Source organism: Melospiza melodia, chromosome 14, assembly GCF_035770615.1.
Source record: "Melospiza melodia melodia isolate bMelMel2 chromosome 14, bMelMel2.pri, whole genome shotgun sequence".
NCBI classification, from domain to species: Eukaryota; Metazoa; Chordata; class Aves; order Passeriformes; family Passerellidae; genus Melospiza; species Melospiza melodia.
Genome location: NC_086207.1, coordinates 4513552 through 4526089, shown reverse-complemented (window position 1 = coordinate 4526089; position 12538 = coordinate 4513552). Strand labels below are relative to the sequence as shown.

Here is a 12538-nt window from a genome sequence, read left to right as displayed (position 1 = left end):
TCCCACAGCTCCCAGAATGGAGAGGAAGCTGGAGCCTGGCCCAACAACCAGTTTGACACAGAGATGCTCCAAGCCATGATCCTGGCTTCAGCCAATGGTTGGTGTCCATCACTCCTGGGAAAACCCTGACTCCTGCTCTGGGGGGACCTGGGGTCGTGCTGATAGGGGAGATCCTGTGGGACTGATTCATCTGGGTTTGGCTGCAAAGGTTCTGCTGGAACAGATCCCAAAGCTGGTGGAAAAGCACTGATATCCCTGCAGAGAGGGGTCAGGAAGGATCCAGGGGGAAAATGACTGATGTCCCTGCAGAGAGAGAGGTCAGGAAGGATCCAGGCAGAGGGGACACCTGGTTCCTGTACACAGGGACACTTCTTCCACCCAAACTCTTTGCTTTGTACTGAAACACCACCTGGCTGTGCTGGGGTTGTGTTACTGAAAGAGCCAGTCTGGAGATGATGTTTTATGGACTGCTTGGTTCCAGAAAGTCACAGTAAATTAAATTGGCTGTGAGGTGAGGAGGAGGGAAGGCTGGAAGTTTTGTGTGAGGCTGGACCAAGGGAAACAGGGAATGTCTGGCTCAGTATTCCCAACAAACCTTGTGTGCAGAGGAGCTCCCCAAGCCCCTCTGCTGAGCCATGGGCTCACCAAGGTTTCCTCCCCTGGCTGCTGCTGCCTCCTTGCAGTTGTACTCACTGGTCTGGGGTCGTTTCGGGTTGGTTTGCTCTGGTTTGTGGCTGTGCAGAAGCCTTGGGCAGGGAGGGATGTTCCCACGCAGCCAAAGCCTCCATGGCTTTGTGTAAAACCAGGACAATTACCATTCTGTGCAGCACTATGGATAAAGAGCCTGCTTTTCATAGAGCCTTTATTTATAAATACCTTCAAGTCTTTACCCCCCCCCCCTTGATTTAAAAATAGAAGCACAGCCATAAAACCCTGTGCAAAATGCTTAGGATGTTTCATTTGAGCTGTTGGGAGGGAAGGAATCCGAGGGAGGAGGAATGGCTTTGGTGTTGCTTTCTTGGAAAGCTGCTGCGGCTGAGCTTTGCTGCTCTGCAGACACCAGGAGACAGCAGCTGGGCTGGGGAGGGGGACAAGGTCTGGGGCAAGGGAGCTGTTTACACTCCAGAGAAAGAAACAATGTGAAAATGTGTCTTTGCTCTGAAAAAAAAAAGCATGGAAAAACAGCCCTTGGGCTTGCATGTGGTTATCATCACCCCGTGTCTCCAGATCCGGTCGCCTTGCTGGTAAATAAAGCTGTTTTTCTGGCTGCTGCTCCAGCAATCCCCAGGATCAGAGCTAAGCGGGTCCCTTCCAGGTTAAGCACCGACTTTGATGGAGCCCCGGGCCCATTTGCAGCAAATCTCCCCAATCCACAGCCCCGGCCTCTCCCAAGGCTCGGGTCTGCCCTGGGGCTGATGGAAATCAAATCCCCCTGCAGATAGATAATGGCTGTGCCTTATCCATCCTGCTTGGCCCTTTCTGTGCTGGGTGGGTGCATGGGCACCCAGCACCAGTTTTTTTCCCTCCAGCACAGTGTTTTCGTGTCACCCTTGCTCTCTGTCCCCTTTCTGCTCTCTCTTTAAGCCAATAGCGTTGATTGGAGCAGGCTTTGATTAGGGGCAGCGCTAATTGCCCATTAAGCTTTGTGTTACCCATCCCTGGGTGTGATTTCCTGGCCATTTAAATAATCCTTATGTTTCACTGTCACCCACTGAGCTCAGTTTGAGCTCCGGGGTGACAGGGGGGTCACAGTGATGCCCTGGATGCATCCTCACCCTGGCCCAGGGGTTTTCCTTGGCTTCAGCAGAGGCAGCGCTGGCCCTGCCTGCACCATCCAGTCCTGTGAGGATTAAATCCCTTCCCCAATGGTTAAATCACCATCACAGAGTATCTGGGGACCTCATTTCCCCCCCAAGGGCTGTGACCTTGCTGTAGGGTTCTGTCTCCCTTCCCAGCCATCCTTCCTCTGGCTCTTCCTGCCTCGCAGCTGGGAACAGAATGAAAAACCAGTTTGGAGCGATCTGAATGGGCAGAGGCAGCTGCTGGGACAGCCCAAGGAGCACAGATGCTCCAGGACCCCAGACTCTCAAGGACAGACATCCTGTCCTTAAAATACTCTGGCTCCAGGGAGAATTTAGAGAGGTGCCATGGGATGGTGGGAGAGCAGAAAGGGAGGCCCTTGTGCCCCCAGGCAGGGGCAGACACGCTATATTGGGTGCCCTGAAAGCCCCACCAGCAGCTGCAGCAGCACCTGCTCTGGGGCTGCCCCGGGGGCGATGGAGCCACTCCTGGTTATTTTTGCCAGATCCCAAATTCTTGTTTTTTCTCCTCAGGACCGTTTGGGATAGTGACAGGCTGCTGGTAGAGGCTGAGCATGACCTTTGAGAGCTCAAGTGCTTTGCTTGGCAAGAGCACCTCGGTGCCCATTTATAACCCTCCATTGTTCCTGTTCTCTCTTCTTTTCAGCCTTAATGTCAGTGTTACCTAGAAACAGCCGGTCACCCTTACCCATGGCAGGCTGGGAACTTCACCAGAGCCTTTTTGTCCCTGCTGGAAGCTGTGCTGAGACTGCAGATTATTCATGGGGATCGGGTGGTGCTGGCACCCCCAGCCCTTCACTGCTCAGGGCCCTGGGGTGGCCCCAGAGGGACTCAGGGCAGCAAAACCCAGGGAGAAGAAGGAGCCCGAGTGCCCCCAGCCCCTCACTGGGCTGGGACAGCCCAGAGAAAACAATTCTTCCGTGGCTGGAGGCTGTAGTCTGTCAGAGTTGAGATGGAAACAATACAAAGCACTGCACTCCATTTTCAGAAGGCTTCAGACCTGTTTTTATTATAGCCTGGATCCTTTTTATACATTCTTACAAAACTCCTAAGTTTGCACTTTGCTTATTGGTCATGAGAGACAAAGTGCTCATTGGAACAGGCAGTTGCAGGTTTCTCTTATTTCTCCTTCTTTCTTACTTGGTTTCTATGTCAATGACCTTGGTAGGAAATTCTTTCAGGGGTAAACATGGATCCTCTTATCAAACTCCTCTCTGGCTCACAGAAGTTGATGTAAAACCTCTTCACAGTAGTCCACCTGTGAGATGGTCCCTGCACATCTCCAGTCATCCCATCCCTTAGGGGTCATTTCTAACACCTCCATGGCTGTGGGCTTGAGTTGGTTGCTAATGAAATGTTCTGCTGCACAGGCAAGTGAGGATTAGCAATAAATATCACTAATTACAGACACATCCCCCCAGCACAAGGTCCTGCAAGCCCTGCTGGGTCTGGAGCCCATTTCATGGGGACTGTGGAAGAATTCTGCTGTGGGGAATGCTTCCAGAGCAGGAAGTGAAAGGCATTTCCCTGCTTGCACCCCACAGCCCTGCCCCAGTGCACAATATCACTCTTGTTTTCAGCCTCGCTGTGTTTTCCTCCGTGCCCGCTCCAACAGAGCAGCTGCAGCTTCTCAAACTGCATTTGCTTCATCCTTCCGACCCCTGCAAGGGGAATGTGTACACAGCCACATTTCAGGGGATGTGGGATGTGCTCCAGCTTTTTGTCCAGCTTTCTGGCTGGCTCAGCCACCTCCATCTGCTCAGGGGAAAGCAGAGGCAGCACAGAGCTGCTCTGGAGTGAGGAGAAACGCGAGGGGACCCAGCCCACCACCTCTGCTCGTTGTTTTTCTTTGTTCCCACCATCTCTCTGCCTCTGGAAGGAGGGAGCAGCACCCCTGGGCTCTGCCTTGGACCCTTTGGGTGCCCTGGCTGGGTGTCCCCATCCTGGCTGGGTGTCCCCACCCTTCAGGAGAGCCTGGCCCCAGCCATGAGGCAGTTAAAGGCTGAGATGGGAGCCACGGTCTCTGAGACAAAGGCTGAATTTCAGCAAACCATTTCAGGAGGATCCCACCCTGAGCCGTGCACAGGCAGCTGCACTGGAGCAGATCGTGCATGGCAACAGCATCACTCATTCCTGCCATCCCCCCGTGCTCGTTCTCCCCCTGCCCCCGTGCATCCCCCCGTCTCCATCTGCTCTCCAGCATCCCGGGGGGCGCCGTGCCCCTCCCCACTGCTCGCTCCGCTCCGTGCTGGAGCTTTGCATAGCGACAGGAATGAGTTCGCCTTCCCCTCCCCCTGCTCCCCGATCTGGACCATCAGACACGCTCTGGCATTGATTTCCTCCGTGCTCGGCTTCCTAGAGCCATTTTGTGGTATTGCAGGGGAGGGGTTCTCTTTCTCCTCTCCCGCGTCCTGCTCCCTGAATAAACCTGGCTGCCGAAAAATACCGCGGGCAGGGTTTTAAATGCGGCGGAAAAATAAATAAATATCGGATTTCCTTTAATGCATCGCTAATGGTGCGACTGCACAATATGTTTGTCATGGGCAGTTTCGGGCGGGGGGGGTGTTCTGTGGGGAGCTGAAGGGTGATGTTGGTTTGGGTTTGACACCCTGTAAGGCTGTTGGGGTTTGCTGAGGGGGTCTGTGCCAGGCTGGCCTGTGGGGAGCCCAAAGGTGATGTTGGTTTGGGTTTGACACCCTGTGGGGCTGCTGGGGTTTGGTGTGGGGGTCTCCAGCTGGGTTTAACATCCTGCCCTTCTCTGTGCCCGGTCTGTGCCAGGCTGCCCTGTGGAGAGCTGAAGGGTGATGTTAGTTGGGGTTTGACACCCTGTGGGGCTGTTGGGGCTGTTGGGGTGGGGGTCTGTGCCAGGCTGTCCTGTGGGGAGCTGAAGGGTGATGTTGGTTGGGGTTTGACACCCGGTGGGGCTGCTGGGGTTTGGTGTGGGGGTCTGTGCCAGGCTGCCCTGTGGGGAGCTCAAAGGTGATGTTGGTTTGGGTTTGACACTCTGTAGGGTTGTTGGGGTTTGGGGTGGGGGTCTGTGCCAGGCTGGCCTGTGGGGAGCTGAAGGGTGATGTTGGTTGGGGTTTGACACCCTGTGGGGCTGCTGGGGTTTGGTGTGGGGGTCTCCAGCTGGCTTTAACATCCTGCCCTTCTCTTTCCCCCCTTGCCCGGCGTTCCCCACAGAAGCTGCTGACGGTAACTCGACCCTGGGCGGCGGCAATGGCACGATGGGGCTGAGCGCTCGCTACGGCCCGCAGTTCACCCTGCAGCACGTCCCCGACTACCGGCAGAACGTGTACATCCCGGGCAGCAACGCCACCCTCACCAACGCCGCCGGCAAGCGCGACGCCAAGAACGCCGCCCCCGCCGGCGGCAACAAGAAGAAATCCGGGAAGAAGGAGAAGAAGTAGTGAAGAAGAAAAAGGAGACCTTAGAGCTACAGGGCAGCCGGCTCCAGCACTCCCCCAAAACCACAGCCCAGGCCGGAGGACGAATGTGAATTTTTTTTTGTGGTGCAAAAGTAGGAAATGCTGCGAATGTATCTCGTCATCATCAGGGCTGAGAGCAGGGGCTCGCTGCTCTCAGGTCTCATGATGAAAACCAATCCGGAATCTAAACCCAACACAAACAAGTGCCCTGTGAATAATGTTTTATACAATCCCTCGGGTATTAGAATATGCCAGGGCGGAAGGTCTTTTGCCATGTCTTTGGATCCAATTTGCTCCCAGGTAGTCCAAGAAAGGCACAAGGCTTGTGCTCGGCTTTGCCCAGTGTAAATAATTTTAATGTGGATCTTTTAATTTATAGCCCTTCAGCTATTTTTTGGAAAGGAAAAGGAAGTTCTTAGCTTAAAGCCCATGCTCCAATTCTTTGCTGTTAAATTTTCCATTTGTAAAATTCACCCCCAGTCAATGATAGTGATGGATTTTGGAATTTGGAAGTTGGTAGGGAGTGCTTCAGTTCCTGCTTACCTGTCATCTGAAAAAAAAAAAAAAGTTTATATTGCATGAGTCAAAGGGAATATGGCAAAGCTGCATCCTAAGCATTTTTAATTTTTTTTTTTTTAAAGTGTAACCACTAATGGCCTGAAATATGATAAGGAAAAAAGCCCTCCAGCTGTGTGAGAGTCAGGGAATTCCATGAGGAGCATGCCGAGGTGTGCGGCAGCTGCCCCGGCGGTTCTAGGGGTCTCCGAAGAGCAGACACATCTCAAACCTTCTTTGCAGTAAATATTTATATGTACAGTCGATGTTCTTATGGAATTAAGGCTAAGAGAGCCTCGCTCCCCCGTGGTCAGGCCTGGCCAGGTCCCCCAGGGGACACGGGGACGGGGTTTCACTGTCTGCACACGGTGTCTGCATGCACGTCCCTCTCCTCACACCTGCACTAGCGCCGTAGCTCCACGGACCCGCACAGTCCTCGCATGCCCACGTGGTGTGAACGCGCCGGCAGCCGCCCGGGCTGCCCTGGGGAAGGGGTGGGAGGGGGTGGGATGGCTCAGGCGGGCTGGGGAAACTCAATATTGCTTCTAGTTCGGTTCTTTGGGGTGATCGGGCATTTCTGGGGGTCTCGCCCAAAGGGTGGGATCCGCGGAGCTGCCGGTGCATGGCTTTGGTGCAGAGTTGGTGGCTGAGTAAGTGATGGTTGTTTTGGTGGTGTCTGGGGACCAGATCTAGACAAGGGACCCAAGAGCAGGGGGTGATGCTGCAAAATGGGGGGCAGTGACTGGGGAGTGGCACATGGGGCTGTGCGGGGCCAGCCTGGAGGAGGAGGTGATGCTCCCGCTGGCTTTGGGCTTCGTATCCTGCAGGGAGAATGGAAGGATGAGGATTAGGGTTTCTCCATGTGCCCATCACCAGAGCACCAGGCCAGCTTCCCATAGCAAAGCAGCTCTGAGCCCCCGGGAGAGGCAGATGGGGGCTTTGTGTAGCCAGAGCCAAGAGAGGAGCTGTGGGGTGGCCCGGAAGGGGCCACACCGAGTTTCCCAGGGGGGTTTGTGTTGTTTTTTTCCTTTTTTAATCACTAACACGTAACTCACCCGAGCAGACCCAGCCCTTTCAGCCAGGCTCTCCCCACCCTTGCCCCCTCCCCAAACAGGGCAGCAGGAGCATCCTCCGTGTTCCATCCAGATCCAGCCACCTCCGGCGCTGGCTGCACTGGGAGCAGTTCCCACCCTGTCCCCTGCAGCTGCCACCTGCCCCCCCTCTAGAAATGCTGTAGCTGAATCGTAGTCTTTATATTTTCTTTTTAATCTGCAAATCTGAGGTAGCGTAGTGAGTGTCGTGTATTTAGTGGCGTGTTATTTTTAATTGCAGTAACTAACTTGTGGGCATCAGTATTTTCAATTTTCGCTGTATCTTCTTTCCATGTGGTCTGTGCTCCGAGTGTGCGTGAAATGAAACACGTTTGCCCTTTCAATGTGTCTAATATTGAATTATACTTATATATTATATATATGCTTATATCCTTCTTATACCCATATAGACCAACGTCGATGTGTTACACGCAAGTTTTATACTCTAATATTTATATTGCTTTTTTTCTTTGGGAAAAAAAATAATAAAATGGTTTCTTCTGAATGAATGGTGCTTATTCTGGTGGGGAAAGGGAGGCACAGGTGAGGTCTGGCTGACAGGGGTGGTTCAGCCCCTGCCTGGCTCCAGCAGTGGGGATGCTCTAGGGGCACCCCCAGGCCTGTTCTGGTGGCACCTCCATCTTCTGGTCACCCAGGCCTTTGAGTGGAGCATGACCTGGCTGTGGATCATGACTGAGGACATGATGGGGTCGGTAGCTGCAGCCCCCAGAGGTTCCAGCTGGCCCTCTCCATCACTAGCAGGGATCTGGTCGCTGTTGCCCAGTCCTGGAGGATCTGGAGAACCAGACCCAGCTGGGATTCCATCACCCTTCCCCATCCTCAGCAGGAATCCACTCTCCCTTCTCCAGCCCTGGTCTGATTTGCTTTTCCCCCTCCCTGCCCTTGGGGACAGTGTGTGGGGGGGCACTCAGATATTGTCACTGGAGCTCCCTGGCCAAGACAATCCTCCCGCCCTCCCCCTCCAGGGGTCCAGCACAGGCTCAGGAAAAACATCCCGTGGCTCAGGATGTCGCAACCCTGGAGGAAAAAATAAGCTGCTGCTGGCCAGATGTGAGGGGGAGGGTGGAGGAGGCGGGGGCAGAGCAGTCCCAGGAGACAGACAGACAGACAGAGCCCGGGACTGGGGGTTGGGGCTGCTCCCCTCTGTTAGCAGAGCACAGGAGGTGTGCGGGGTGCAGTCCCCATCCCTGTATCCCATCCATCCCCAGAGAGTGTCCAGGTGCAACCCTGTACCCCAAACCCCCCCAGTTCTGCCCTTTCCCACAGCGAGCACCCCCTGAGCCCCCCTTGCAGACTGACAGACACCCCCCAAATCCCCCAGTGCCCCACAGAGACACCAAACCCCCTCCAGCTGCACACAGACCCCTGAGAATCCCCATGCACCTCTCAGAGGGACGCCCCTCTCCCCAGATCCCCTGTGGGGCTGTACCCCACAGCCCCTGAGCCCACGGGGACAGCTCTGGTCACACACACACACACATGAGGGGTGTCCTCCTTTGGGACAGGCGCTCCCAGACCACAGGGGAGGTCAGGGCAGTGCCAGGGCAGGGATTTGCTGCTCTGGGCCCCTGTGACACCGTGTCCTCTGTCCCCACCCCGAGGTGCTGTCCCTCCCGTGCTGGCTCACCTGTGCTGCCTCAGGGACAGCTCCAGGGGGATCAGTCCCATCGACCTGCCGCTAATGGGGAGCAGGGCTGAGCACTGCCAGGTGCCACCCACGGGCTGTCCCCAGCACCTGTCACAGCCGGGTGGCTTCATCCCATGGCACTGGGTGTCACTGCCCCCTTGGCTGGTGATGCCACCGGGTGGTGGTGAAGGAAGCGGGGATGGTCACACAAGCGGGTCCCCAGGGGGGTGACAGCCACCACTGGCAGGGAGCAAAGAGGCTTTGCAGAGCTCCAGGGCTGGGTTTGGCTCGAGGCGCCTCCCCGGTGCCCTGAGCCCCGCGGGGTCCCCGTGTCCCAGCTGCGGGTGTCGGTGTCAGGATGGTGTCAGATGCACTGAGGGGGCACCTCCAGCTCCATTTCATTTCCCTTCTCTCTCGCTGAAATCACCGCAGGGCACGGCGAGAGCCAGGAAGGGGAAGCCGCGAACGCAGACCTGGCCAATTAGCGCTGATGAAGGAAACTCGGTCAGCCGCGCTAATTAGCGGGGACAGGCGGGAGCGGAACGTGCTCAGCGCAGCGTGGCGAGCTGCGGGAATTCCCGAGCTCGGGGAGGCAACAGGAACAGAGCTGGAGTCACGGTCATGACAAAAGGGGCACAAAGAGAGAGGCAGGACAGAGCCCCCGGAGGCGCTCGGGGCGAGGGACACGGTGGGGACGGGGGCATTGCTGGGACATGGCGGGGATGGTGGCATTGCTCGGACATCGTGGGGACGGTGGCATTGCTGGGACACCGTGGGGATGGTGGCTTTGGTCGGACATGGCGGGGGTGGTGGCATTGCTGGGACATCGTGGGGACGGTGGCATTGCTGGGACATCGTGGGGACGGTGGCATTGCTCCCGGGAAGGGTGACTTGCCCTGGGGAAGGAGCTCCTGGGTGCTGGAGGTGTTTCACTGCAGCCATGCTGGGTCCGAGGGGCTCTGCTGGGTCAGGCTGGGGGTCCCAGCGTCTGTGCCCGCTGCTGGCTGTGGGGTGAGGGGCTGTGTGCCCCTCAGACCGAGGGGGTTCACCAGCACACTCCGGGGTGCCCACCCAGTTCCAGATGGGGCTGTGTGCCCTGTGCCTGGGTATCCATGGGTCAGGGTATCCATGCTGGGCTGCCCTGAGCATCCTTCCACAGCCAGGAGGGGCTCAGATCTTCCTCCACCCTGGTGGAGGCACTCCCACCTTCCTTCCAGCCCTCCTGATGCTGCTCCTCCCCTTCTCCATCTCCTTTCCCCGCCGCTGGGATTAGCTCAGCACTCTCCCTCCTCTCCCAGGTACAGCCCTGGTGTGGGACCAGGGAACCTCCACACCCCACAGGCAGCAGGGCTGGAAGCTCTCAGTGGTACAGGAACAGGTCACACAGTGGTGGAAACCCCTTTGTTCCCCCTTTGGGGATTATCCCCACCTCACTCCCTGCTCCTGGCAGAGCTGGAGCATCCAGTTGCCACAGGTACTGCTGATCCCATGTCACCAACTGGTGGAGCCCTTGTTTGCAGCAGTTTTGTTTTGGTTTGTGGTTTTTTTTTTCCAACTGACCTTGAAACCAAAAGACAACAGAAAATTAAAAATACAAAAAAAAAAAAAATAAAAATTAAATAATAGAGCCAAGCCAGTTTTCCATTGGATGTGAGCTGAGCTGACCTGTCACTGGGCCCCAGGGAGGGCTGGGTGGGGAGCTGGAATCTCCATCAGGCTGTGGTCATGGGCTGAGTCCCATCAGCAGCTCCTCCAGTCATGACTTCACCCAGCAAAGCAGGGGGAGGGTGGAAATCACCAAAAATGCCGAGTTTTCATGCAGGTCTCCCTCACCCCTTCCTTTGGGGTCCCCAAAGGCACTGGGGAGGTCACCCTGGGTGTGACACAGACACTGGGAGCTGGAGCCTGTTCAGAGCAGGAGACACCCCTGGAGCTGGTGGCATCTCCTGCCAGAAACACCTCAGGAGGGAGGGCAGCCAATGCCATCCAGAAGCACTTGGAAATCCAATATTTGGGATAAAAAACATCCAGAAGGGATCCACAGGGCAGTGGGGGCGAAAGGGCAGGTGAGGAGAGGGGATATCCATAGCAGGGGCTGGGGTGGGAGAGACCCCCACAATCCCCCTGCCCTGCTCCCCTCCAATTCCCCACAACATCCCTTGGGGTTTTATTGCCCCTGACACAGCTGGCTCCCCTCACACCTCACATCCCTCCCCATGGGGGAAGTGAGAGGAGTTTCACCATCCTCCACATCCCTTCCTGCTCCCTAAATCCACTTCCTGCCGCCGGGATTTATTATTATTTATAACAACAATAAAGCGTGCGTAGATGGAATAAAATTTTCCTTTTGCTGACTGAAGCCTCGTGACCGCGGGGAAGGAGAGGGGGGAGGGAGGGCCCTGCTGGCCCTTGGCCGCCCCCTTTGGGACTCGGGGCTGCCAGAGGCTCATCCATCACGGGAAGGGGCAGGAGCAGCCCTCATCTCTCTGCAGAAAATGGGATGAGGTGGTATTTTGCCTTTTTGCAGCCTGTGTGACCCGGTGGTGGGCTCCTCATGAGCTGCTGGGAGAACACTCTGTCTGTCTGTCTGTCCTCCCTGTGGGACAGAGCCCTTGTCCCTGCCGTGCTGGTGGCCGGGTGCCCGAGGAGATCAGTCCCAGGGAAGCAGCCAGAGCCTGAGGTCATGGGGCTGGGAGGGGCAGGGCAGGAGGGCAGTGCCAGGAGGGATGGGGCAGTGCTGGAATGGATGATGGCAGTGCCAGGAGGGATGAGGGCAAACCAGACAAGGATTCTGGGCACTGCTGTTCGGGCACAGAGTGACTGGCAGGGCTCAGCTCCAAGGGGATGTCCCCTCTCCCGAGCCCCCACACCCTGGCGGACTGTGGCCCCTGCAGGGCTGTGGTGGCGCTTGCCAAGGTCACTGTCACCGAGCCAGCCCTTGTGCCTGTCCCAGGGTCTGCTGCTGCTGCCCCTGCAGGCAGGAACATCGCTCTGCTCTCCCAGAGCTCAGGGCTGCCCCCGCAAACCATCCCTGGAAGCACCAGGCTGTGTTAATTCCCTCAAGCATTCCTGCAGCCCCCATTAACCACAGGGAGCTGGGGCGAAGGCAGAGCTTTGCAAAACCCCACCGAAAATAGGCCAAGAAAAGCCCAAATGCTCCTCTGGCAAGGTGCAGGAGCTGCCTGTGCCCAGCACTGCCTGCCCCTTCTCCCTTTGGCACACGACAAAAGCAGCCAGGCCCGGTTTGGGGAGGGGGTTTGGGGCCCCTCTCCCCATGAATGGACAGCAATGCTGAGCCAAACCACCCCAAGCTTTTCTGGGGTGTCTGACAGCAGGAAAGGGAACAGACCCAGCTGTGCTGGGGTTTGTTCCTCCGTGGGGACGGGGACTGGGTGACACAGAGCCCAGCACACCCTGCTGGCCAAGCTTCGGGAGCCGCTGCCAGTTTGGGGCTGGGAAGCAGAGACACGTCCTGGGACCTGACAGGGCTCAGACAGTGGGGCTGCTTTTGGGATTTGGGATTTGGGATTTGGGATTTGAGTGGGGCCCTCCTGGGTGAGCTCCAGCCTGGCTGCCACAGGGGAGGGAGAGCAGCCGCTTAAACCAAGGGGTGCAGGAGGAAAAGAGCCCCCCAAGGCACCCCAGCACAGGGGGCTTTGGGGAGCAGTGCCCACCCTCCCTCAGTGCCACCTGCACCCCTGGCCCCAGAGTGTGGGTGCTGCCAGGGACAATGGGATGGGACACTGCCATCTCCCCATCACCCTGACACCTGCCAGGAATGGGGATGGGACCCTGCCATCCTCCCCATCACCCTGAGAGCTGCCAGGAATGGGGATGGGACCCTGCCATCCTCCCCATCACCCTGAGATCTGCCAGGCACAATGGGATGGGACCCTGCCATCCTCTCTATCACCCTGAGAGCTGCCAGGGCTGGGATGGGTACCCTGCCATCCTCCCCATCCCCTCCAGACTGGAGGGGCTCTGTGAGCTGCACTG

General features: G+C 56.9%; 1 protein-coding gene across 19 annotated transcripts in view; it reads left to right on the top strand.

Annotated features, from left to right (window-relative positions):
• LOC134424614 (protocadherin gamma-A4-like) overlaps positions 1-7399 on the top strand; it is a 261717-nt gene extending 254318 nt beyond the window's left edge. For 18 of the 19 annotated variants that reach the window (XM_063168479.1, XM_063168482.1, XM_063168486.1 and 15 more), the window contains exons 3-4: positions 9-97; positions 5004-7399. In XM_063168479.1, the coding sequence (XP_063024549.1) occupies positions 9-97; positions 5004-5230 (316 nt within the window). In that variant the 3' untranslated portion in view covers positions 5231-7399. The remainder of the gene's footprint in view (positions 1-8; positions 98-5003) is intronic. The other variant, XM_063168480.1, reaches the window with a different exon arrangement.
• Positions 7400-12538: the final 5139 nt, after the last annotated feature.